At 37.1% G+C, this 26,470-nt stretch overlaps 1 protein-coding gene across 2 annotated transcripts in view; it reads left to right on the top strand.

Moving 5' to 3' along the window:
- LOC108734264 (synaptotagmin-7) overlaps nucleotides 1-26,470 on the top strand; it is a 663,520-nt gene that overhangs the window by 213,376 nt on the left and 423,674 nt on the right. For both annotated transcript variants that reach the window (XM_025978974.1, XM_025978973.1), the window contains exon 2: nucleotides 23,209-23,503. In XM_025978974.1, coding sequence (XP_025834759.1) covers nucleotides 23,430-23,503 — 74 coding nt within the window. In that variant the 5' untranslated portion in view covers nucleotides 23,209-23,429. The remainder of the gene's footprint in view (nucleotides 1-23,208; nucleotides 23,504-26,470) is intronic.

Below are 26,470 nucleotides of genomic sequence, written 5' to 3'. Positions count from 1 at the left end.
CTAGCAAGGAGATCGGGCTGAAACTATAGCTACAAGCTATCCAAGGATGGTACTATAGAATGTCACCTCAAGGTAGGCCTAGTGGCGTCATCTCTTGGTTAGGCCGGAAACTTATCAATCCACCCTCGTATATCTCGTTTATTCAGAGTTAATTTTTTTTTCGTGCATTCCGTTTCAGACAAATTACCACATAGTCAGGCTATACCCACTGTGCATTTACCATTTCTCACAGTAATGTGCAGAAGGTTCAGTTTTTGACACATTGGTAGTAATTAACTAATAGTAAGGGCCTTTTCCTTCCTTGTTTTACCAAAACTGTGATACCAACCTTCTACTTCTGTTGCGATGTGGGTCATCTAATATTCGATTACAAACAAAAATTTATGTGCTTTTTTATTGACAATCGTATACGATAATGTACGGGGCTGGATAATCAAGAGCTCAGGTGCAAAAAATTCTTAAACAAAAGTTTTACTGGCATCGGTTATAGTGCAAAATTAAAAATACTACTTAAATAATATAAAGGTAACCAATATAATAAATAGTCATAAAAATAGGACAACGATGACATGAAGCAGAGAAGTATTGGCGCTCCTGAACGTCTAGGAACCTAGCGCACCTTTTTCTTTATTGTTTAGATGATTCTCGAGAAGGGAAAATCTTCAAAAGACACCTCCAGAAGGTAGTGCTGGATATTTACCAACTAAAACCCCTCAAATAAGGAGATCAATCCGAAGGTTATACATCCTTCAGTATTATACACCATATAAAATGGAAAGGTTGGGAGTGGAAAGAGGATTGAGTTGGGAAAAGGGTTGAGTGTGGAGAGAAGTCGGGGTATTTAGGGGAGAAAACGTCGAAAATAGGTGGCCCACTGATGTGAGGGGTGTGGACAATCGCGCTAAAGAGCGAAGTCCAGCACACCTTTTTAAACTTTGAGTGTTTCATTCCCAACAGCCACTGAAGTTGGTGGGCGGGCAGTCCTTCCGAACTACGCCGGTAGGTAGGGCGGAAGGCCCTCTTTAGCCTGCTTTCAGGAATTGTGGAAATGGGTGGGTGGTGGTTCGGGTGAGAAAGATGAGACGGACGAAATGAAGACAGAAGAGAGTGAAAGATTATCTGTGGAATATTACTGCCCCAGCATTTACTTAAGTGATGAAAGAAAACCACAGAAAAGCTTGGACCAAGACGACGGATGCTAAGCAATGGCCTAAATCTCTAGGCCATGCCGCTCGGCCCAGCGTAATCCACGGCCTAGCTCTTAAATTCCTACCCGCCTGTATACGATATTAATACGTGCTAATACCATTATAGAAATTAGTGGAAACGACTACCTAACAGCTAAGGTGCGCTTGATAAATATTTGTCAATTTCTCTCCGGGAAACTTACTATAGGGTTGTTCGGAAAGTCATTTCGTTTTTTTTTGTGGAAATGAAAGACAGTTTTCGTATAATAAACAAATACTTTATTAAATTATATATTGACCGTTCTGGTCCAACACCTTTTGCCATCTTTCTGGTAGTAGCATAATTCCACGCTCATAAAATTTTTGGTCTTTGCTGGCAAAAAACTGATCGAGGAGGTTTTTGACCTCCTCATTTGAGGTGAAGGTTTTACCGTCTAAAAAATTTTGGAGTGACCGGAACAAATAATAATCCGATGGTGCCAGGTCTGGAGAATATGGTGGGTGTAGCATTGTATCCCATTCAAGCTGTAAAAGCTTTTGGCGAGTGACCAAACTTGTGTGAGGTCTCGCGTTGTCTTGGTGAAACACTACACCTTTCCTGTTGATTAGTTCTGACCTTTTCTGTTGAAGTGCATCATTCAGTTTGTCCAGCTGATGACAGTAGACTTCCGAATTAATCGTTGTGTTATCCGGTAAAAGCTAAAAAAAAACGATTCCTTTAAAATCCCACCAAACAGACAGCATCACCTTTTTTTGGTGAATATCGGCTTTGGAAATGGTTTGAGCCGGTTCATCTTTTTTGCTCCATGACCTCTTGCGTTTGACGTTGTTGTATACAACCCATTTTTCGTCCCCAGTGATGATGCGCTTCAAAAACGGATCATTTTCGTGACGTTTGAGAAGCGAATCGCAGACGTCAATGCGGCGACACAGATTTCTCTCTGTGAGAACATGGGGAACCCATACATCGAGCTTCGAGGATAATCCCAGGCCTTTCAAGTGGTCATAAACTGTTGAATTTGATAAATTTAACCTCAATCCGATCTCACGTGTTGTTATTCGCCGGTTCACATCAACTAATGCCTTTATCGCGTCTTTATCAGCTTCAACCGGCCTTCCCGAACGTGGTGCATCTTCGACATCAAAATTGCCGGATCGAAATTTAGCGAACCAGTTCTGGCACTGGCGTACTGTCAACACACCTTCTCCATACACATCAGTCAATTTCTTTCTGGCTTGAACAGCATTTTTACCCTTTCTGTAGTAAAACAGTAAGATATGTCGAAAATGCTGCTTATCGCTCTCCATATTTAATAGGGCACCAACCAAATACTACTGCGTAGAATTAAATGGAATTTTTCACTCACAAGCCTTGCTATATAAGCTCTCAAAACATATAAAAATTATACGGCTTAAATGTGAAGTTGGGTGCAAAAGAATACAATTAAATCCTCTGTCGGGAAAAAACGAAATGACTTTCCGAACAACCCTATATATAGGTAATACAGTCAATTAAGTCAACAACGAGGGTCAACCTTAAGGAGAGAGGTAATAAGCTGTAAATTTGTACAAACCTTTATTTTGGCATTGAAGAAATTGTATCAAAAGTCACAGAAATGCCATGTCCGCGTCTTAAGATATTCAAGTCAAAGTTACTAAAATCGATATTAGGCAAATATTTCGCTTCCTTTGGTCTCAATGTCATTTGCATCTATTATGAAAACTGTACAGCATAAAATTCTCCACAAATTCCGAATATTTTTTTATAGGTTTAACTGTTTTTGAGATAGAGCGCGAAGAACGCACAGCTCTTAGCACAAAGTGAAATGACCTTGAAGGACAGTCAAATTCCAAACCATGATCGCCAAAGAATAGCTAGGTAGAAATTATAAATATTATATTCTGCTATTCCGGTAATTTTCATAAACACCCGGTATATGTTGCATGGGTATACAAACAGATTCGTAAAAGGTTTCATACGTATCTGCATATGTCACATTACCAACGAAAACACGCTCAGCTGCTATCTATTGTAAAGAAGTTGTAAAAGTAACGGAACTGGAACGACTAATATAGCAATGGGATACATGGGGAACATTACTGAAAACTGTTTTGGATTCAACTCTCATACAGACTTCATTCGATGCACGAAACGGTTTCAGCATTCGTTATATTTTCTCTAATGACATGTGATCCAGATTGCTACACAAACTTCAATTCAACTCTAAAAGGGGAAATGGAGAAAATTTAGCGAATGGTTGATTATTACGTAACGAGTCCGTATTTTACTTTTTATGATGCACTTAGCTTCGTGCATTTATTCATTCGAAGTCTCGTCTAGTCAAAAAATCTCTTTAGTTGTTGCACGATAATCGTTAACGGTTGCACATAAGAAAGGTTACTTTACCGGTTATCTGGGAAATTATGCGGTAGTCACTCGTATATTAATAAAAAGTCATTCTTATCAGTATTAAACTTTGGCATAAAATTCTTATCCAAGTAGTGAAGGAGGAGTTGGAGATAGCTTTAAATAAAATGGAGATGGTATTGTTAAAACAGTATTGTATGAAATTAAATAAAAGTAAAACAAAAATACTGATATGCAAGGGAAGAAAAAGTAGGAAAAGAGCAAATATAAAGATAGGATACCAAAACTTAGAAGAAGTGGCTGATTTTAGGTATCTAATAATTCAGATAAGTGAGGACGGAAAGAATAGTAAGGATATAATGCAGACAGTGGCACAAGGTCGAGTTGCCTTCGATAGAAAGAAGTCACTTCAAAGCTCGCGAAATTTAAAAAAACTTGTTAATGTGTATGTTTGGAGCGCGGAGCTGTACGGGTGCGAAACATGGATGATGGGCGCGACGGAAAAGAAAAGGTTAGAAGCGTTCGAAATGTGGTGTTGCAGGCGAATGATTAGGATACCGTGAATAGAGAAGGTTAGAAATTAAGAGGTATTAGAAAGAAGAACAGAGGACACTATGGAAGTCAATAAGAAATAAGCGAGATAGTCTAATAGGACACTGTCTCAGACATGAAGGTCTAGTCAGAAACATATTAGAGGCAGAAACAGGAGTTAAGAGGAGTAGAGGTAAACTTAGTTTGGACTACTGTTTAAAATTTAAAAAAACTTGTTAATGAGTATGCTTGGAGCGCGGAGCTGTACGGGTGCGAAACATGGATGGTGGGCGCGAGGGAAAAGGAAAGGTTAGAAGCGTTCGAAATGTGGTGTTATAGGTGAATGATGAGGATACTGTGCGTAGAGAAGGTTAGAAATGAAGAGATATTAGAAAACAGTAGAATCAGAGGAGTATGGGCGTCAATAAGAAATAGGCGAGATAGATCGGCCTAGTCAGAGACATATTAAAGGTAGAAACAGGAGTTAGGAGGGGTAGAGGTAGACCTAGATTGGACTGCTGTTCGCAAATAGTTAAGGATGTGGGATGTGTTAGTTTTAAGGAAATGTGAAGAGTGGAGGTGCGTGTCCAGTCACCCTTACAACTGACGACCTTATGGTGATGATGAAGATGAAGTTAAATGACTTCCAGTAGGCTTTGGGTGCACATCTTATAATAGTTGTTATCACAGTTACCAAAATTTTGCGGAAGAAGAAACATGCATTTCAGATAAGAATATCAAAAAGGCAGCAGCAGAAATGCTTGCAGAAAATGTTAAATGGTGAGCATTCTGTTTATCAATATTTATTGAGTCTACTAGTCCTTTACCTGCGCAGATCGAAGAAGGGGGAAAATGAAATTGGACGAAGAATTTTATTCACGATAATTTTATGATCATAGTCTGTGCAGCATTGAGCATTCGTTGTAAGAAGATAGCCATCTTCTCATACACATACATTTTCTCCCGGAACGAACGACTCCAGTTTTATGAATTGCTGTCTGACTATTAAGGACACGGTAACCATAATCGAAAAATACATTTGAAATCAATTTTCAATTGGCCCCGAGAAAAGTACTGCACTTCCTAAATACCATTTCTTTTCGGTAACTGGTATAACAGGGTCATTTTATAAAAAAGGAAACACATTTACCGGAAAACTTTTAAAAATATCGATATGCAAACTTCAGGAGGACTCAAAAATAATAAAAAATCGATCAAATTTCAGTTACAGAGCTATGGAGACGTTTATTTATAAGGCATATGACTCCAGTACCTACGGATATTCTTCATGTGGAGGATTACGATGCAAAAGATTTTCATATTGGGAAAATTTACCTCCTATGAAAGAGGTATTAATACTACTTATAATGCGAACATACTTCCAAGCATAATTTGACAACGACGTAATTATGAATGAACAAGAAAATACTACAAACGGCGCAGTAAACGCCATCTGTAGCACGATGCTACATTTTAGGATTAGGTACGTATTTTTCAACAAGGGCCACTTGTGTGGTAGCGTAGCCAACCTCAACGTCATAGGCACGTTAGCTTAATCGAATAAAATAATTCGAAGTGGTCTATATTCTGTCGAAACTGCCAGACGCGGATCGCGATTTCGATCTTTTTGGATCTCATCAGCGCGTCGTAATCCTAAAATGTAGCATCGTGCTACAGATGGCGTTTACTGCGCCGTTTGTAGTATTTTCTAAAACGCACTGTTAAGACAGCAGGTAAAAGTTGGTCTGTGTTCTGTCGGAACTGCCTGCGACGCGCTGATGAGATCCAAAAAGATCGAAATCGCGATCCGCGTCTGGCAGTTTCGACAGAACACAGACCACTTTGAATTATTTTATGAATGAACAGTTGGACAATATTTCTCGTCTTCGTTTTTACACTAATTTTAGTGGTGTTAATCGACAGTGCACTGTTTTTTAAACATCTGCGAACATCTCAGGACAATCAAATGCTTTAATCATTAAAAAGTTTACGATTGGCAATTTTGTAAACTACGAGCCTCTACCATTGTTAGTGGTGCTTACAGCAATAATTTTTGAGATGATACCTAAATAAAAATGACCATCGTCGTAGACGTTATAGGTTAATATAAGGATTGTAATCGAAATTATGTTTGTTGGGGTAATAACAGATACGAGTAGAGCTATAAATTCCAGCGAAAGATGAAAGTGCCATGGGCTAGTGATTTTTGCCAACAGTATAAAAAAAGTTCATTCTAATTTTTCAGTTTATGATTATTAACAGCTAGTAATTGTCTGTGGCCAACATCATTAAAGATAGTACAACTGTAGAGATAGATATCTCGTACAGGAGCAAAGGATTAGTATACAGTATTAGCATCTAGCAAGGAGGAGTTAGAGATAGCTTCAAATACAATAGAAGCGGTATTGACAAAACAGTATTGTTTGAAAATAAATAAAAGTAAAACAAAAATACCGGTATGCAAGGGAAAAAACAGGGAAAGAGCGAATTTAAAGATAGGAGACGAAAAATTAGAAGAAGTGGCTGATTTTAGAAGATACCTAGGAAGTCAGATAAGTGAGGATGGAAGGAGTGGTAGGGATGTAAAGCAGAGGACGGCGCAGGGTCGAGTCGCCACCAATAAAAACAAGTACTACCTATGCTCGCGAACGATAAATTTAAAAATTCGAAAAAGATTATTAAAGGTGTATGTTTGAAGCGCCGTGCTGTACGGGTACGAAACATGGACAGTGGGCGCGGCGGAAAAGAATAGTTAGAAACGTTCGAAATGTGGTGTTACAGGCGAATGATGAGGATACCGTGGATAGAGAAAGTTAGAAACGAGAGAAACTAGAAAGAGAAAGAGAACAGAGGACTCCACGGCAGTCAATAACAGATAGGCGAGATAGGTTAGTAGGACACCTTTTCAGACATGAAGGTCTAGTCAGAGACATATTAGAGGCAGAAACGGGAGTAAGGAGGGGTAGAGGTACACCTAGATTAGATTACTTTTCGCAAATAGTTAAGGATGTGGGATGTTCTAATTTTTGGAAAATGCGAAGATTAGCTCAGGATAAGAAAGAGTGGAGGTGCGTGTCCAACCACTCTTAGGACCTTCTGATGATAAAGTGTTTTTATTTCGTTAGGTTTACTTTGATTATAGATTTGTCGAATTGGTAAGGATAGTCCAATAATTGTCACAACACTAAATAACTTTATTTACACAAGGACATCGATATAGTTCATATAGTAAATTTTACAAGTTTGATAAGTCTGGCAATTGAGAAATGAAGTGGGCGTTGTCATACCGAACAGATTAATCTTTCTTTTCTTTTAATGATAAGTCTTTTTTAGTCCACAATTTGTTTTATCATTTGAGAAGCCAGAAGGGGAAAAAGGTGTGGCCGAGATAAGCGCAATCAAATTATGGGAGTACTTGACGGAGACAGTTTAATATTGGTAGAAAAGAATAGGAAAGGCGATGTTAGAAATGGCAAAAGTTGTAGTAAAAAAAATTGACGTTCGTTGAAGGGCATGGTTGAAACAATAAATTAGTATGAAATATTCTCAATTTTTACCCACTACACATTACCTCAAATTAATTGAGGAAAAATTGTTGCTGTTGTCACACCCCCGCCGGGAATCGAACCCGGCCTCTTTGGCTTTACGCGCCAATGCTCTGACCACTAAGCTACATTAATTTGAGGTAATGTGTAGTGGGTAAAAATTGAGAATATTTCATATTAAAACAAACTCACTTCGGGAAGATTTCTACATTGTATGTATATTTATATTCAGTATATAGTTACATTAGTTCGACAGATCTGTGACCTAATAAGTACGGTTTGTCGTTGTTGCTGTTGTCATCTCTCGTAGCTTAGTGGTCAGAGCATTGGCGCGTAAAGCCAAAGAGCCCGGGTTCGATTTCCGGCGGGGGTGTGACAACAGCAACAATTTTTCTTCATTAATTTGAGGTAATATGTAGTGGGTAAAAATTGAGAATATTTCATATTAAAACAAACTCACTTCGGGAAGATTTCTACATTGTATGAAAAAATTAGTACTTTCGAAATTATTAGATATGAAATTTATAAGTAGTACAAATTAGTCATAAGCAAATAATTAAGGATGTGGGATGTTCTAATTTTTGGGAAATGCGAAGATTAGCTCAGGATAGGAAAGAGTAGAGGTGCGTGTCCAACCATTCTTAGGACTGACGACCTTATGATGATGATGAATTGTCTGTGGATTGGTTGTGGTGGGCAAAAAGAGGTGAGTGGATAAAAATTGAAATCAAATCGGACATGTCAGTGATCTGCTCTTTTAAAGAACATATTGAATAACGTTCAACTAATTTTGTCTGAAAGGAACTTAATTAAACATGTGACAAAAAGTTGCTAAACCAAAAAAACAGCCTTTGGGAACTGTCGTGATCTAGATGGCGTGACGATTGGGATAATGGCCAATTGACGGTCGATTTGTGTAGACTTGCTCTGTCAGCAAAAAACCGTTGCGTGTTGTCCTTCGGCATTGTCCTAACAATGAAAATTATCTAAAGAGCGGTCATAAATTCGACAAAAGGTTGGTTAAAAAAATCAGTTAGAAAAGACCTTAGCTTTAACAGCTTTTAGATGCGATTAGAAAATGTCTTCTTGGAAAAGAAGTTTTGTCTTACGTTAGACTGGGATTACTGGGCGGCGAATCGGCAGTTTTCTAGATTTAGTTAGAAATTTCTTTAACAGACGCAAATGCTATCAAAGACAAACAAACAGAATGCATCCTTACAAAACATTTTAATAACTCTGCTATAGGAACGGTCCACTAAAACACAATCCTAACCTAAACCGTTGCTTTTGGACTTTAAATTATGATAAATTGCGAATATTGACAATATTGACAAATAAGTATTGTATGAAAATAAATAAAAGTAAAACTAAATTTTGGTATGCAAGGGAAGAAAAAATTAGGATAGACCGAATATAAAGATAGGAGACGAAGAATTAGAAGAAGATTTTCGGTATCTAAGAAGTAAGATAAGTCTGGACGGAAGGACTAGTAGGGATATACGTAAAGTAGAGGATAGCATAGGGTCGAGTCGCCTTCAATAAAAAAGGAATTGCTTTTTTGCTCGCGAACGGTTAATTTAGAAATTCGAAAAAAATTGTTGAGGATGTATGTTTAGTCCAGTCATATTAGGTGTTTCACCTCGGAATGAGAGATACTTAAACTTGTAAATTTGAATAATCCTTTATTTGGACATTCGAAATATTGTGTCAAAAGTCACATAAAATCTCGTGTCCGCGTCTTAAGAATTTCAAGACCAAGGTCACTATTGCCTATTTTTTTGCTAATGTCTGCTATCGAATGATGAGGATACCGTGGATAGAGAAAGCTACAAATGAAGAGGTATTAGAAAGAACAGGAGACTATCTGGAAGTCTATAAGAAATAGTGAAGAGATAGGTTAGTAGGACACCTCAGGCATAAAAGATTAGTATTACAAGCAGAAACAGGGGTTAAAAGGAGTAGAGGTATACCTAGATTGGATTAGGTACTGTTCACAAATAGTTAAGGATGTGGGACGTTCCGGTTTTAGGGAAATGCGAAGATTAGCTTAGGATAGAAAACAGCATAGATGAGTGTCCAAACAGTCTTAGGTCTGACGACCTCATGATGAGTAAACTAGTAGCGCTTTTAAGGGGATTGTGTCTTGCAAAAAAGGATGTTGAGAGTTCGGTTATTTTAGAACAGCTTTCAGAGAAGTAGGTGTTATTTTCAGATAGACACGGTTGAAAGAATATGTATTCCACACGTTGACTAAATTAAGCATTTTCGCTAGTGCAACTTAAAAAGAAGTAATGCCAAAAGAAATGTATAATTTCTATATTTGGTAAACTTTTTGTCTTGCCTGTATATGCATTTCTTTATAGCGGGACTCGGATAATAAATCGCATACGTACAATGGATTTAATTGGCCCATTGACGTCATTGCTTCAAAAGACGAGATTTATGTCATTTTATAAAACTACTAATTTTTCAAGCTGCACTTAATTTACTAGCATTCAGGCTGCAGCTCTAACAATAGACAGCTTCCTGTTTTTCCGTAATATGCGATAGCCGCCAGATGATGAATTCACAGTGAAATTGCGTTTTTTTATGTTTTTATATTGTTGAGTGCTGCCATTGTTTGACAGGAGACGTAAGTACTGCCTGATGTCGCGCATAACACTTCGCTTGCTTACAATGAAGCTAACCGACCGCCTGCAAGGAATTTTTGTTTTTATATATAGCAGATATTGTTCAAAATCGGTCATGTCTGAGATTATCCTGTGCCAAACGATTTTATAAATGCCAATTCTATGTGTTTCATAATATAATTTAATAATGATAAAAGCTAAATTACTTATTCAACTTGAAACGGAGAAGCTGCAGTCAACTGTATTGTCAAAATACAATGTTCGCGAAGAGATGCATTTTTAAAAGCATTTAATTGTGTAGTAGAATCTATAATTGATTAAACATACATACAATTTAGACATCTTTTTAGAAGTGAATTAGTTTAATACGAAATATTATACTGAAAATTCAATTTCTGAATTGTTTACTTACTACACGCTACCTCAAATTAATGAGGGAAAAATTGTTGCTGTTATCACAGCCCCGCCGGGAATCGAACCCGGGACCTTTGGCTTTACGCACCAATGTTCTGACCACTAAGCTACGAAAGGTGACAACAGCAACTACGACCAACCGACCTACAAGGTTAACGATCCGTCGAACTATATACTGAATATATATTATGATTAAACATACATACAATTTAGACATCTTTTTAGTCTGAGTTAGTTTAATATGAAATATTATTCTGAAAATTCAATTTCTGAATTTTTTACCCACTACACGCTAACTACCGCTAAATTAGTAATGGGTAATTAGTAGTGGGTAAAAAATTCAGAAACTGAATTTTTAGTATAATATTTCATATTAAACTAACTCACTTCTAAAAAGATGTCTAAATTGTATGTATGTTTAATCATAGTATATTTAGTATATATAGTCACATTAGTACGACGGATCGTTAACCTTGTAGGTCGGTTGGTCGTGGTTGCTGTTGTCACCTCTCGTAGTTTGGTAGTCAGAACATTGGTGCGTAAAGCCAAAGGTCCCGGGTTCGATTCCCGGCGGGGGTTTGATAACAGCAACAATTTTTCCCTCATTAATTTGAGGTAACGTGCAGCAGGTAAAAAATTCAGAAATTGAATTTTCAGTATATTTCTATAATTGATATTGGACAAACTAGTCGTTATTTCAAAATCTACGTTATCTTAAATCAAAGAAACTTTCATCCTCTAAAAATTAAATACACTAATTGAAGAATAGCATTATCACCCATGATTAAAAAGTTAAAAAGTTGACAATATTTGAAATAATTAACTTACTGAACATTGAGTGAAACATTATTTTATTATTAACATTACAACAACAATATGAATCACTTGACGAACTTCACAAAGAGAAATTGTTGTTAGAACTCTAGAAATTGGTTCGACCATCATTACCAAAGAATAGTGGAATGATACTGACAGATAACGGGTACAGTCCATACGGTGGGCTAGGGGAGTATAACCCGGCAGGTGAGCAGAGTCCCAAATCAGATCGGATACCGGAAGAGCTATTAGGGATTGAATAGCGCTGGTATAATAGGGTCATTTTATAAAACGCCCACCGGAAAGTTTTAAAAAGATCGACATGCAAACTTCAGGAAGACTCAAAAATCATGAAAAATCGATCAAACTTCAGTTACAGAGCCATGGAGACGATTACTTATAAAGCATATGACTCCAATACCTCGTGTAGAGGTGTAAAACCGTGATATGCTTCGAAATTAAAACCGAACCGCATAAAGGAGGGGATTAAGACGGGTGTACGGCGAAGGTTAATACCAGCCAGTGGCAGACGACAGTTGACCGTAATAATGAGAGGATGTATAGTTTACGTTGTGTATGGGTAGGCGATCTGAGTAACTGTTGAGTTGGATTGAGATTCACTTCTAAATCAAATAAAGAAAGGGGTATTAGTTATCCATTTGATGAAGTCAGAGTACGAAGCTTACTTACTTACTTGTTATTGGCTGGCCGAACAGTAGGGGAAGTCTGGAACCTCGAACCTACCCTGGAAGAAGAAGAAGAAGAAGATGTTAAAGTGAAGAGAGAGACATTGTTATTATATATTATTCCATGTTCTTACCTGTAAGGGTCAACCTGAAGGTTGTTTTATTTTCTTTTGTTTTATGTATAGACATCTATTCGATAGTATTTTGAGTTCCGGTAGAATGTAGTTTTCTTTTATGTGTCATTATATGTTTTATGAGTTTAGAACAACGTGTTTTATTGGCACAAACATAATAGTCTTATGTAAAGAACCTAGTGTTGCCCAAATTCAGTCTTGGTCTTGCGGTCTTGGTCTTGTTCTTGCGTTTTTGCAAGACCAAGACCAAGAACAAGACCGCGTATTTTTAGCAAGACCAAGACCAAGACTGACCGTGCAAGACTTGAGCAAGAACAAGACATAGCCTGCAAGACTCTTGCGTCTTGCAGCTAGGACTTAGCGCTATTTCACTGAGTAGTTAGGTGTAACAGTTCGGTGTATAGGTAGGTACGCTTAGGAATTCTATGAGACGCAAAAAACTGTATCAAAGAATATGAAAAACTGGACCTATGCGCATTACGACTAATACCATAAACATAGCGAATAAAAAAATTATTAAAATCAAACTGAGTGCATGCATAGTNTAATAGTAACATGATAATAACCTCTTTACTATAACGATGTTATTTTCTTACGGCGAAAAATGCCGAACTACTGCCGAAATTGTTACGATAGGCTTAAGCAATGCTTAAGTCAGGAACATCCTGTGCTTAAAGTTAAGCATCTGTTTCGATTCTTAAGCGCGACTTAACTTGCGGTGCAAACCAATTCCGTCTTTTAAGAACTACTTAAAGCTAAGTAGTACTTATTTACGTCGGTGCAAACGGGCATCATTATTGACTGACCGTTCTACCCTGCGGCAAGATCTTATGACGCACCATGCTTCTGCAATCGAAGAAAACCATAAGCAAAACCTTCACATTCGACCTAACTTGACGTGCTTTCTTCGATCTTGGCTCGTAAAGCAACTTTCATTGAGATGATTGAGCTTAAACCCATAATTCGTCACCAATTATGACCCTCTGCAGCAAATTTGGATCGTCGCGAACAGAGTCCAACAATTCCTTAGCAATATTAATGCGATGCTTTTTTTGGTCGAAACTGAGCAATTTTGGTATGAATTTCGCGGCGACCCGTCTCATGCCCAAATCATTGTTAAAAATCGAATGACAGGAGTCAGTCAGTATGTTTAGGTTCTCAGCAACTTCTCTAACGGTGCAATATTAATTTAAAATCATTTTTTCGATTTTTTATTTACCCACTACAAACTACCTCAAATTAATAAGAGAAAAATTGTTGCTGTTGTCACACCCCGTAAAGCCAAAGCTCCCGGGTTCGATTCCCGGCGGGGGTGTGACAACAGCAACAATTTTTCCCTCATTAATTTGAGGTAGTTTGTAGTGGATAAAAAATAAAAAATCGAAAAAATGATTTCAAATTAATATTGAACTACTGCTGTTGTGATTTGACTATAAAGGCCGTCATCTGTTGGAGTTGCTGGCGAGCTTCTTCAGAGGACCTTCCATCTCTAATGCTGGATGTAGACCCTTTCCTTCTTTGGAAGAACCTTGGAAGATGCTCATCACTCGTTCTAGCGGAACAGTAGAAAGCAACTCCCACCGATGAAAGCCTTCAGGTTCGAATCACAACAGAAATAAGTGGGTAATTTCATGATCAAATTATTCATTATTTTCCAATGACATCTTACATTATGTGATACCAAATCGATCGAAAAGTAAATCGAATGTAATCAATGGGAAGCCAACGTCCAAACGTTTTTGTAACCACTGTGACTTATCTTTCCACAACAATTCGTGATGTTTTGACTTGATTTATTTCTTCTGTCAAGTGTTTTCTTGAGATGGAGTTCTTGACTAAAAACGAATTTGTTAGTAGATTCGCTTCTTCAATCCAATTTTTCAACGTTCCAAATCATTGGACGAGAGTTTACGTAAGTGAGTGATTTCAACTTTCAATATTTAATATACCATTGTTTATATTCAAAATGAGCTGAAGCTTGTACTTTTTCATTAACTTGCATTCCTCGACACAAACGTGGGAAGAAATTTATTTTAATATTGAAGGAAATTAAATACCCTCATAATACAATTTTATTTGACCTAAAACCCTTTATTTTCTGCAAGAAATTATGGTATAATGTATGCTTCAGGAGATAATAAATTCCGCATTGTGGTAATTATTTCTCCTTTTGTAAATTAATTGAGTCCTAAAAGGCGAAAGTCGTAGGAAGATTTGAATTAATTAAACTGGGCTGATAATGGGCACAACACTCGTTATCGATCCCTAGAGATTTGAAATACTATATAGGTTGGTACACATTCGTAGTTGAAGCAGCTATATGTAGAAGGATCCTTCCTTATAGTAGATAATAGGGAAACAAAATTAATGGTTTCCGTTAGTCAAGTTGAACTATAATAATGAAGAATGCTAAAGTGCCTTACTCCTTTGAATCCTTAGAAGTGAAAGAATTTAAACACCACCCATAATGTCATAATGTAAAGTACAGTAAAAGCTCTCTATTCGGTGGATATACAAAAACAGTGGATATAGAATGGTAATTAGTATGAAATCATAGAGTATACGTTCTAAGGTTCCAAAATAATACCAATATGCATCAGAATAAAATCAATTCATTGAGAAATTTGCAATTAAAATTAATCGTTGTAATTAGCTTTAGACAAGGGTTTAAAAAGTTTTTCTTGTTTTGAATTTTGAATTAGTCCACTCGCTTACATCTTTTATAAAAGTCGCCTCGGCACGAGCCAACAGTACTTAAAAGATACTGATACATTGAAAAATAACATCGAATCCTTTTCTGTTTGCTCGGTTACATCTTTTATAAAAGCTGCCTCGGCACGTACATGTTCAAAAGATGCCGATACATTAAGGGAAATCAGTAGTGCACGAACTGTACAGTAAAAACATGCCTATCGGTTCTAGATATTATCAGTTTAATGTTTGGAATAGAGGTTTGAAATTTTGTAGTAAGATAGATAAAGCTTTGTTCTAAATCTTGTCGAAGGCCATTTTTTAAATTTTTAATTTCTATTGAAAATACGTGTCCTGCAAGAATCATCAATTTTAAGCACCTGTAAAAGCTTTTAATGACCATATTATTGAAAACCAAAAACGTATCGAGTTAGTGTGAAGCTTTGTCTGTTACCATAAAAAAATCCGACATTTATCTCGCAGCATTAAATCACAATGTTTAGAATAGAAACCCATGTATTCGGAAAAATTCACACCAGGTAAGAGCGGTCTACTGCGGTCAATCCCCTTAATAAATGACACCAAATCTTTTTCTGTTTACCGATTGCATCCGCGAATAATGAAATCGTGAATAAGGAACTTTTACTGTACCTAATTGATGTTACCTACTCTTGCTTGATGAAATTCCTCATTGTTCCATAAACAAAGAACACTAAATCGATGAAGAGTACTAATACTATTATCCATAATAATGTAGAATAACAAACATAAAACAAGTTATAAAAAATATATATTATACCACAGTGTACATTTTACCAGATAGTGTGTAGTTTCTATATTCTAAACAAATGTCTGATAAGTATTCCAGAATATTTGAAAGATAACATCTGGAGGTAATGTAGAGTGCATCTCGTAATAGCGCCTCCTGTTGACGAGCCGCTAATGATTCAGAACAGTTGCCAATTTGGCAGCCGCGTTATCTTGTCGCCCTTCGTTATACTGCTATTACCATAAACTACAAAAATTACTGAAGTGTAAAAGTCATCATCATCATCATCATAAGGTCGTCAGTCCTAAGACTCGTTGGACACGTACCTCGACTCCGTGCTATCCTGAGCTAAACTTCGCATTTTCCTAAAACTAGAACATCCCACATCCTTAACTATTTGCGAACAGTTTTAGATCTACCTCTACTTCTCTTAACTCCTTTTTCTGCCTCTAATATGTCTTAGACTACCTCTTCATGCTTGAGAAGGTTTCCTACCAATCTATCTCCCTTATTTCTCATTGACTTCCATAGAGTCGTCTCTTCTACTATTCTTTCTGATACCTCTTCATTTCTAACCTTCTCTATCCACGGTATCCTCATCATTCGCCTGTAACACCACATTTCGAACGCTTCTAACCTATTCTTTTCCGCAGCGCCCACCGTCCATGTTTCGCACCCGTACAACGCTGCGCTCCAAACAATGTCAAAATATCAAATAGAAAAATACAACATGTTAATATACAACACGCTACTGAAGTGAAACTTCTTCAAACACACAAACTTACCGGGATAGGGATTAAGGAATTGGTTTAATGGTATCATTTGTACACTGAAATGAATTTAAATTTTACACTATACATGCCGGAGTTGCCTGTAACGAACGTTGCATTGAAGCGCGCTCACGGCTCAAGCGATCCCCACTACGAACTCGACTACGTGGCCGAGATTACGTTATATAGCAACTCGCACGAAACGAACTTACCCTACCGTGCGTAAAGAAGTTTCACTTCAAAAACAATGTTTTTGTACGCAGAATATGTGGACATGGTGATCACATATGGACGAAAAATTAGAATATACTGGCGGCATCACTCGAATAAGCATCACCATTGCAGCAGCAGTTGGTGGTTTTGTTAGGATTATTATCCTCACCTCTATGTATATCACTGAGAGGTGCGAGATGGCTCATTCTATTTCTTTTTCATGTACATTTTTCAATCTTAATTTTTCCGGGGTACTGATCCGATATAAGTATATATATATTTTTTTTTGGATGAGAAATCTGAAAAAAAAATTTTGAAAGAAATTTAGATCTCGATAGTAGGGTCACCTATCGCATCCAAAATTATCCCATTTCTTAAGCTAGAACCAACCATACACCGTCACAAAATTTTATTGAAATTTTTATATATTAAGATAATATATAGACAGATGATTCAAAGAAACAATATCAAGCAGTAGTGATTGAGAAAAAGAAAAGGGAAAAGCTTTGTCGTTTGACATTTGCGATTGGTAATTAAGCAGATTTGAGTTGAAAATGATACGTTGTGTAGCAATAAATAAGAAAATTACAGATTTTGTTGTTAATAAATAACATGACAATAACAGCGTTCGCAATATAGCCATGGACATTTGTCAAAATCTATAGTTTCCGGTATAATTAGTTTTTACAAGGAAACAAGCAAAACAGATATTTAATAGCGATCGAGAAGACGAGCACTGAAAATGTGTAATAAATCTCTAAGAGGACCTGTTCGGGAAATCACTGCAAAATACAGTGGTCAAACAAAAGTAAATATTTATTTCCAAAAAAAACTGCAGAAGATCGATTTTAAAGTAGGTTTTAGTTTATTTGGGATGCTATAATTAAAACTACTATTATATTGGTATGGCATATCATATCATATTTCCGGATGTTTGAATTTGACATACTTATGTATCGGGCAGTGCCGGATTAACCACGAAGCAAGAGTAGCAAATGCTGCGGGCCCGCGCATTTGGGGGCCCCACGCACCAACATTTTCTGACCATCAAAAAGTATTATTTATATATTAGATTTAGTCACAACTCACCATTACTAAGAAGAAATTATTTGCATCAAAATGATCAACTTAAATTTTATTTTTCTATCTGCTGGTCATACCCAAAATCATGTTTCGNGCCGGATTAGCCACGAAGTAAAAGTAGCAAATGCTGCTGATTTGGGGGCCCCGCGCACCAATGTTTTCTGACCATAAAAAAGTATTATTTATATATTAGATTTAGTCACAACTCACAATTACTAAGAAGAAAATATTTGCTTCAAAATGATCAACTATAACTTTATTTTTCTATCTGGTCATACCAAAAATCATGTTTCGCACCGCACTACACGCAAGTTGGCAATACTGCTAAAGAAAACGGGGAATTCCCTAATAGTTTCTCCGTGCTAGTCGTGATAACCCTACCGATTTGAAAAGGGTTATATTGACTACCAATCTATAAGGAATGATCGATATTTACGTTTGGATGATAATAATAGTACTTTCGATATGAATCATTCTTGAGAAAAGTGGTTTCGTAATTGTGTTGAGTATTGTTGTCTTATATAATATAGCGGTGCAACCGATTTTTTTAAGTATTCAGTTATCTCTTAAAAAATACTAAATAGAACAGTGTTCAATTCTCATGTGGCTAGTCTTATTGACAGCAGGAATCATAAGGCTCTGGAAATGCAGGTTTACAAGCTGTTGATAAATAATTCTTTAAAATCTTGTTTCCCAAACGTTGAAATTGTTGTGCGCATTTATTTGTCTCTCATGATCACCAACTGCAGTGGTGAACGATCTTTCTCAACATTAAAACGTGCTAAAAATGAATTGAGGAACACGATGAGCCAACAACGTCTTAATCACCTCACTTTAATGAATATTGAACATGATTTACTCCGAGAAGTCGATATCAACAGCATTATTTATAAATTTGCCCAAATTAAATCAAAAAAAGTTTGTTTGTAACAGTTTTGTTTTATTTAATACCATAAACTCGATAAGTACCTAACCTAAAACAGTCTAAGGGCCTTTTGATAGAATTTGCTACAGGCTCCGCGCTGGCTTAATCCGGCACTGGTATCGGGGATTATCGAAAACGAGTAATTATGTCTAAATCGGAAGTAACTCATTCTATTTCTATTAAATGAACGATAAAATTTCGGCAAGGTGTACCTAATGATTTGGGGATACATGTCTGCAAGGGCTATAAACTTTTCAGTTTGTGGATTGAAGTATAAATATCGAAAAGATTCTACAAGAAAAACTATTGCCAAGTGCAACATCTTTGTATCCCGCAGAAAGGTGTAAGTAGGTATTCAAATGGCTTGGGGAAAAAGATAGGTACACGAGTTCTTCTATAGCCTGCCAATAGCCCCTACCTTAATTAACAATATATTTACTTAGTACACCAGGTATTAAATATTAATAGAAAATAACCTATTATACTTCATTTACTTTCTCTAGCGAAATACCCCTTTCAATTTCTTGGATGCGCGCTGGCAAAATGTAGTTAGGGAGAAAAAGCTCATTATACTCTCGACTCTTGTTCATTAAACATACTTTTTTATACAGTACCTGCCAAAAGTTTTGCTCAATCATGAATAGTAGTGCGAGTCGAGAACAAGCGTTAAAGCCTTTAATATATCATCAAATATAAATAAACATCTCGTTGATATTTTCAGTAGTAATTGGTACCAATAACAGCACATTAGAGCAATGCAATTGTAGTGGATAAAATGGCCAATTTTTTCGTGCAGTACTGTACGTATTATACGCTCCCCACCAGTTAAGAGTTTAGTCTCCTTCCTTTTCTGGCCTAGTGCTGTTCTTTTCTACTTTGCGCCGGTCAAACTGAAGGTCAGATCGCTACAGAAAGTAAACGAAGTATACCAATAACTTGAGGTTCTAAACCTTGTTATTAACCAGTTCGTTATTTCAAAATTGTCTCAATTCCTTCTCTATGTCACGATAAGCTTCGAAATAGGAATTCATTCACATTCGAAGCAGGTAAATTCTACAGAAAGGAGATCATTATTAGTATCTATCCAATTAATTATTGCTACATATCCACAGCAAAAACTCAACAAGGATTAAAACCTGAAGTTCACAGACCTTATTCAGTAAGAAAATAATGTGTTGATATACCTACGTTTGGTTACAGATCTAAAACGCGTATTTCCTTAAATAATTGAACATTTCTCCAGGTCTTTCTAAAGGTACTTGATTGAGTTATTGAATTACAAATTTTTTGGTACCTCTCCTTGTATACACATTATAGTCCCTAGACGTTAATTCATACAAACCTGGATATGCATGTAAATAAACAATTATACATTGGATTATCCAAATTGTTTCGCATTCACCATGATTACTTGGACCTTTATAATTTAGCATATAACACTCAGGAGCAAGTGGTTCCAATTTAAATTCCAATCCTATTGTAAATTGTGTTTAACGCATCATCTGGAGAAAACTCCAGTCGTGTATATGCATCATGAATTATGAAATGTAAAATGGATAAAAAAAGAATCTACGACTTCAGAAAGTTAGTTGATGTAATTAAGTTAATATCACCGTAGTATCGATCGTAGACAATTTCATAATAGAACCAAACCCAAATTTTATGTCTATTCATAAATAGACTCTAACACACACACAAAACTTTCGAGTTTATCATAATGTTGTAGTATTAAAACGAAGGCCGTTGTTGTTAGAAGGCACAGTGCACGACTTACCGACTCGTTTGTCCTATTGCAGAAAGATGTGCTTTGCCCGTGACGTCATGGTCATCCTGATTAAATTTTAAGTATATAAAAGCTTCATGAAGCATGTTTCCAATTTTACAATGCTAACAAAAAGAGAAGCCATAAGGTGACTATCAAACAAAAGGAAATACACGACAACAACAACACCTACCTTATAAACAAAATATTTGTCAAGAAGGATATAAGAAAGAGATAAAAAATTAAGAAAAGGACAACGTCGGCTTTGAATAGAACGCGGGCTACGGGCATACCAACCCAGCATACATACCAGTGCAAACTGGTCGTGTTTGCATTATAGGTACATAACCACCCATTACAGTCATTATACAGGGTTTGTCCGAGAAGTAATAGGACTGAGTCGATTTAAATAAATTTATTGAGCCAATCGTTGCAATTCCTTAAAAACTTTCAAAATAGGCTCCCTCTGCGTTGATGCAGCGCTGCCAGCGCGATCTCCAAGCATTGAAGGCGTTACGGAAGGCATTCTCCGGAATAGCCTTAAGAGCCGCGGTGCATGCTGCTTGGATCCCCTCTGTCGTTTCAAAATGCTTGCCTTTCTTTGGCCTTTTCAGGCGAGCAAACAAAAAAAAGTCTGGGGGGGCCACATTTGGACTGTAGGGCGGCGGCGGAAGCGGTGGGATGCCCGCCTTGGTCAGGTAGCTGACCACAAGAAAGGCGGTGTGAGCCGGGGCGTTGTCGTGGTGCAACTTCCAGTCGGCTGCGATGTCTTGTCGGACCCGATTGACCCTTCGTTTGAGTCTCTTGAGCACTCCCACGTAAAACTTGACGTTGACGGTTTGTCGAGAAAAACAAATTCATGGTGGACGATGCCTTTCATGTCAAAAAAGACAATGAGGTTTTACTTTGGATTTGCTTATTCTTCCCTTTTTAGGGCGAGGATAATCCGGCGTGTGCCACTCGGAAGATTGCCTCTTTGTCTCGGGATCATACTCAAAGATCCATGACCTGTGATTACGTTATTCAAAAATTGGGGGTCACTTTCACACATGTTTAAATTTAATCGCGTACCTCTGCTCTAACGAACGCTGCATTTTCGGCTTGCACCACTCACAGAAACACGTCGCGCGAAAAAGCCTGTTCTAACTGTCCAGGTGCTCGGAGACAACTCACCAGCCGCTCGTTCGTTAGCTAGGAATGCCCTCTACGAAATCCAGTCGGTACGCGCACGCTCCGAAGTACAGTCGCGGCGGAAGGAAATCAGTCTTATTAATTTCACGGACAAACCTTGTATGACGATTGTGACTAAAAATTTTGTTATAACAGCTTACAGTTTTCTTCAACTGCAGAGTCGTGGTGTATCATAAGTTCTTGTCACAGGGTAGAACAGTCAGTAAGGTATATTACCTGCTTGTTATGCACAATTTATGCGAAGCAATGGGTCAGAAAAATCCGGATTTGCGGAAGAACAAAAATTGACTTTAGCACCATGATAACGCCCGTGCTCACAACACGTTGCTCGGGACACACTAATAATACCGAGGAGATGAAAACGGCATCGAAGGAGGAGCTGAACAAGATCTCAAAAAATCATTTTTGAAGTGCTCCGAGAATTGCAGGAAACGTTGGCACAAGTGTATAATATCTGGTGGGGATTACTTTGAAGGGGACAAAATAGATATTCATGAATAAATAACAATTTTTGAAAAAAACACCAAATTCGCGTTACTTTTTGAACAGACCTCGTATACATACTGCCGAGTAATAAAACACCTCTCACTGTTGTAACCGATCTATAAATAATTAAACACTCGTGTACTCTATGTCGCACTGAATCATTTCTGCGCTCATTTTATTTTACTTTCTTTTGCTTGGTAACTAGAATTATCGTTCCGATTTTTTTTTATCTTCATGGAAGAGAATAATCTTCAAAGGACCCCCAGCCGTTCGTACGACTCGGTAGTGTTGGATTCGCTCCAAGGGGCGCCTACCAACTAAAACCCCTCTATCTCAGGCCGTTTTAGGACTTATAACGTCAGGTGCTTTTCAGTCTATACCTCCCAATCTATTGAAAGTGGTTGGATATTCTAGAGATAGTATTCCAGAACGTAGATTCTGCAAGATTGTGTCCTTATTACTCGTAACAGTAGCTATGTTTAATGTCATTTAAATTTGTATTTAAATGTATATAAACATTATGTAAAATAATTTTTTGATGTGTGACAAAACTTTAGAATATCAAATGTAATGAACTTTTAAAGAACATATTTATTTACTACTACTATAAGGAAACAAGTTGGGATTATTTAAGGCATGTTGTAACAGGAATTGGAGAAAGATCTTGCCAATGTACTATTTGCAATCATCAACAAGAAGACGTAGTATATCGCATGTGAATTGCCCGATTTTTAGGTTATAGTCGATATCATCCCTCGGCGATCGCGCTATAAACTTCAATAGGCACTCTATCCGTACCACCCAAACTTTCTCGATCTCGATTTTATTTGCAAACATATTGTCAATGGTTTGGACAATACAATTGTAAGATTTACGTACCTAAAGAAAACAATAAAATTGATACTTGATTACCTTCTAACGTCAAGCATTGTTAATCACAAAGGAAGTGTAATAATATTCATGTACAGCTGAAGTTTTAACTCGATTCCTTTTTCTGTTTCTTTCAGTTAAACCATTTTGACAATAATAAGGTATCAGGATCTCCATTCGGCTCACTACTAAAACAAACTGACCAAGAACTGACCAACGTAGTGATAGAACATTTAGTTATAAAGAACTGTTTACATATGTAGGTACTATATAGCAGTGTATGAAATGAACCCCATCCGTTTCTAAGTAAGGGTGTCGTTATCTCCGTGTCTGCGATGTGGCATCAGCAGTTGATTTAATGGATTTATTCGAGGGAATACGCACCACCAATTTGTCCAAGTTGTCTCTGTCGAGATTTCTATCTCAATCAATGTAAGTAGTTAGCAATTAGATGAAGCGATCGCTTCTTGTAAGTTGTTAATTTTATAATTACCAGATATTTACATATACACCGGTTATAGACAGCGTTTTATGAATTACTACAAATAGCATATATATATGAATGGCTTTTACATTTAATAGTGGTTAATATCAAATGAATTATTAAATGTATTAAATAAACAATTTAATGTTAAGCGTTTCTTATATATAGTATAAATATAATTCCATTAGTTCGACAGATCTGTGATCTAATAAGTACGGTTTGTCGTTGTTGTTGTTATCATCTCTCGTAGGTTAGGGCTGAGAGCATTAGTGCGTAAAGCCAAAGGTCCCGGCAAAGAATACAGACCCATAGAAGGCCACATCAGTGCGATTTGGTGTCGCAGTAGAATGCTCAGTTCTAACTGCGACCGTAGGAGCCGCATGGTCGAAATAGGCAGGCTGCAGATGGAATTGTCAGCAGTCGTTGGCCGTGCATCGACCAGAGTAGTTATGAGTAGGGGTGCACATAAAAATTTTTCTTTTAGGATGAAAAATATTTTAATTAGTAACTGATTATTATGAAAATGATGTTCAATATTTACATTTCAGAGAATAGCAACAGTCAGAATAGAAAATATTGATAATGATAAAACATTATAAAATGGCAATTATACGATAATCGTTGGAATTGTTTATTCTCAACCGATGAGTTCAGACGATAATATTTTTTTCGTAATTTTGTTGCATTTGTTAATCAACATTTAATATCATTTGAGAATTAAAAAATACATACTAAATTTCGAGGAGCAAAGGGCAGGTAGCCGAGTAAACTGCTCGTAGCCACGTGACCTCTTCCCACTTTCCATCCAACTCACTCCATGCAATGTTTCTACTTTTCGCTAAAAATTCAGTCTCATTTATGGATTGATAGTTGAAAAAAACTAACAATAAACTAATTTGTATAGTCAAATTAGTGAAAATAGACTAGTCCCCAAGTCCGCCTAGTAATAAACAATTCCATTGATTGTAGTATAATTGCCATTTTATATTGTTTTATCATTATCAATATTTTCTATTCTGACCGTTGTTATTCTCTGAAATGTAAATATTGAACATCATTTTCATAATAATCAGTTACTAATTAAAATATTTTTCATCCACCCCTACTCATAACTACTCTGGTCGACGCATGGCCAACGACTGCTGACAATTCCATCTGCAGCCTGCCTATTTCGATCATGCGACTCCTACGGTCGCAGTTAGAACTGAGCATTCTACTGCGACACCAAATCGCACTGATATGGGCTTCTATGGGTCTGTATTCTTTGGTCCCGGGTTCGATTCTCGGTCATGGTCTGACAACAGCAACAAATTTTCCCTCATTAACCTGAGGTAGTTTAATGTGGGAAAAAATTGGAAATGAATTTTCACATTAATACAACAGATAGCGTTATGAACGCCATTTGCAGAATATTGTTATACAGTAGATGCATTAGTAGTTCGGTAGTTTAGACCATTGCTTAGCATTCGGGAGGACGCCGGTTCGATTCCGGGTCCGTCTGCTTTGGTCAAAGTTTTTCTGTGGTTTCCTTGGATCACTTAGGCAAATGCTGGGGCAGTAATATTCCACAGATAATCTTTCATTCTCTTCTGTCTTCATTTCGTCCGTCTCGTCTTTCTCACCCGAACCACCACCCACCCATTCCCACGATTCCCGAAAGCAGGCTGAAGAGGGCCATCCGCCCTACCTTCCGGCATAGTTCGGAGGGACTGCCCGCCCACCAGCATTACTGGCTGGTGGGAATGAAACACCCAAAAGTTTTTAGTTTTTTTTAATTCGGAAGAATTAAGGTATCAATTTTTCCCCACATTAAGTGATGTGATGAGTCTTCAATAGTCTTTCTTATGCAGTATAAAAATACCAGGTACAGCTACTAGAATTATAAGTTGTTCAAGAAAATGATATTGCTATTTCAATTTGAGCCTTTACGCCATTATTAGCCTCATGATTTGCATCACTGTTTGTTATTAGTGAGTAAATCAGGTAATAACAAATATCCGTAAAATAAAATAAATTATGGAGGTAGGTATGTACAGGGTGTCTCAAAACTCGATGGACATAAAGCCACAGGTTCCTGGGATGAAGGCCCATCAGCCACTAATGCTGGTGGGTGGGCAGTCCCTCCGGACTACAGCGGAAAATAGGGTGGAAGGCTCTCTTCAGCCTCCTTTCAGGAATCGTGGGAATGGGTGGGTGGTGGTTCGGATGATAAAGATGAGACGGACGAAATGAAGACAGTAGAAAATTAAAAATTATATGTGGAATATTACCTACTGCTCCAACATTTGCCTAAATTATCCAAGAAAGTCAAAGAAAAACTTGAACCAAGGCAGACGTACACGGAGTCGAACCCGCATCCTCCCGAATGCTAAGCAATGGTCTAAACCTCTATGCCGCTCGGTGGTAGGTTGCTTGAACTGAATTTAACTATATACATACGCGAAAATGATTCGTTTGCCCATTAGAGGGCGCCCAAGGCACCAAAAGAAATGTTTTTTTCTTAAAAACGCTTTTTACTATTTCAAAAATTTGATATATGGATATGTATATTAAAGTAGTAACTTCTAATGTGTACATCAATTTTATTAAAGTTGCCTAAAACCTTCGATACAAAAACCGATCGGAAACTTTTTAGAGGGTTAGGTTTGCATGTCAATGATATTTTCATCGAATAGTATTTACCGTAATTGCTTTTTACTGAAAAACCGCATCTGAAATAGTTTCGGAGAAAAAAAAGTTTATTAAAGTTGATAAACACGCCAAAATTTAGTACAATCATAGGAATGCCTACGTATAAAATTTTAGTTAGATCGTAATGAGCAGCTTCCAGTTATTCCAATAAAATTTACTTTGAGAGAGAATTGTCGGAAATGATCGATAAAGGAAACTTTTTTCCGAAACTGTTGCGGATATGA

This window comes from Agrilus planipennis, unplaced genomic scaffold (genome assembly GCF_000699045.2).
Source record: "Agrilus planipennis isolate EAB-ADULT unplaced genomic scaffold, Apla_2.0 scaffold77, whole genome shotgun sequence".
Taxonomy (NCBI): Eukaryota; Metazoa; Arthropoda; class Insecta; order Coleoptera; family Buprestidae; genus Agrilus; species Agrilus planipennis.
Note: the sequence above shows the minus strand (reverse complement) of the source record. Positions and strands in the feature narration are given on the sequence as shown.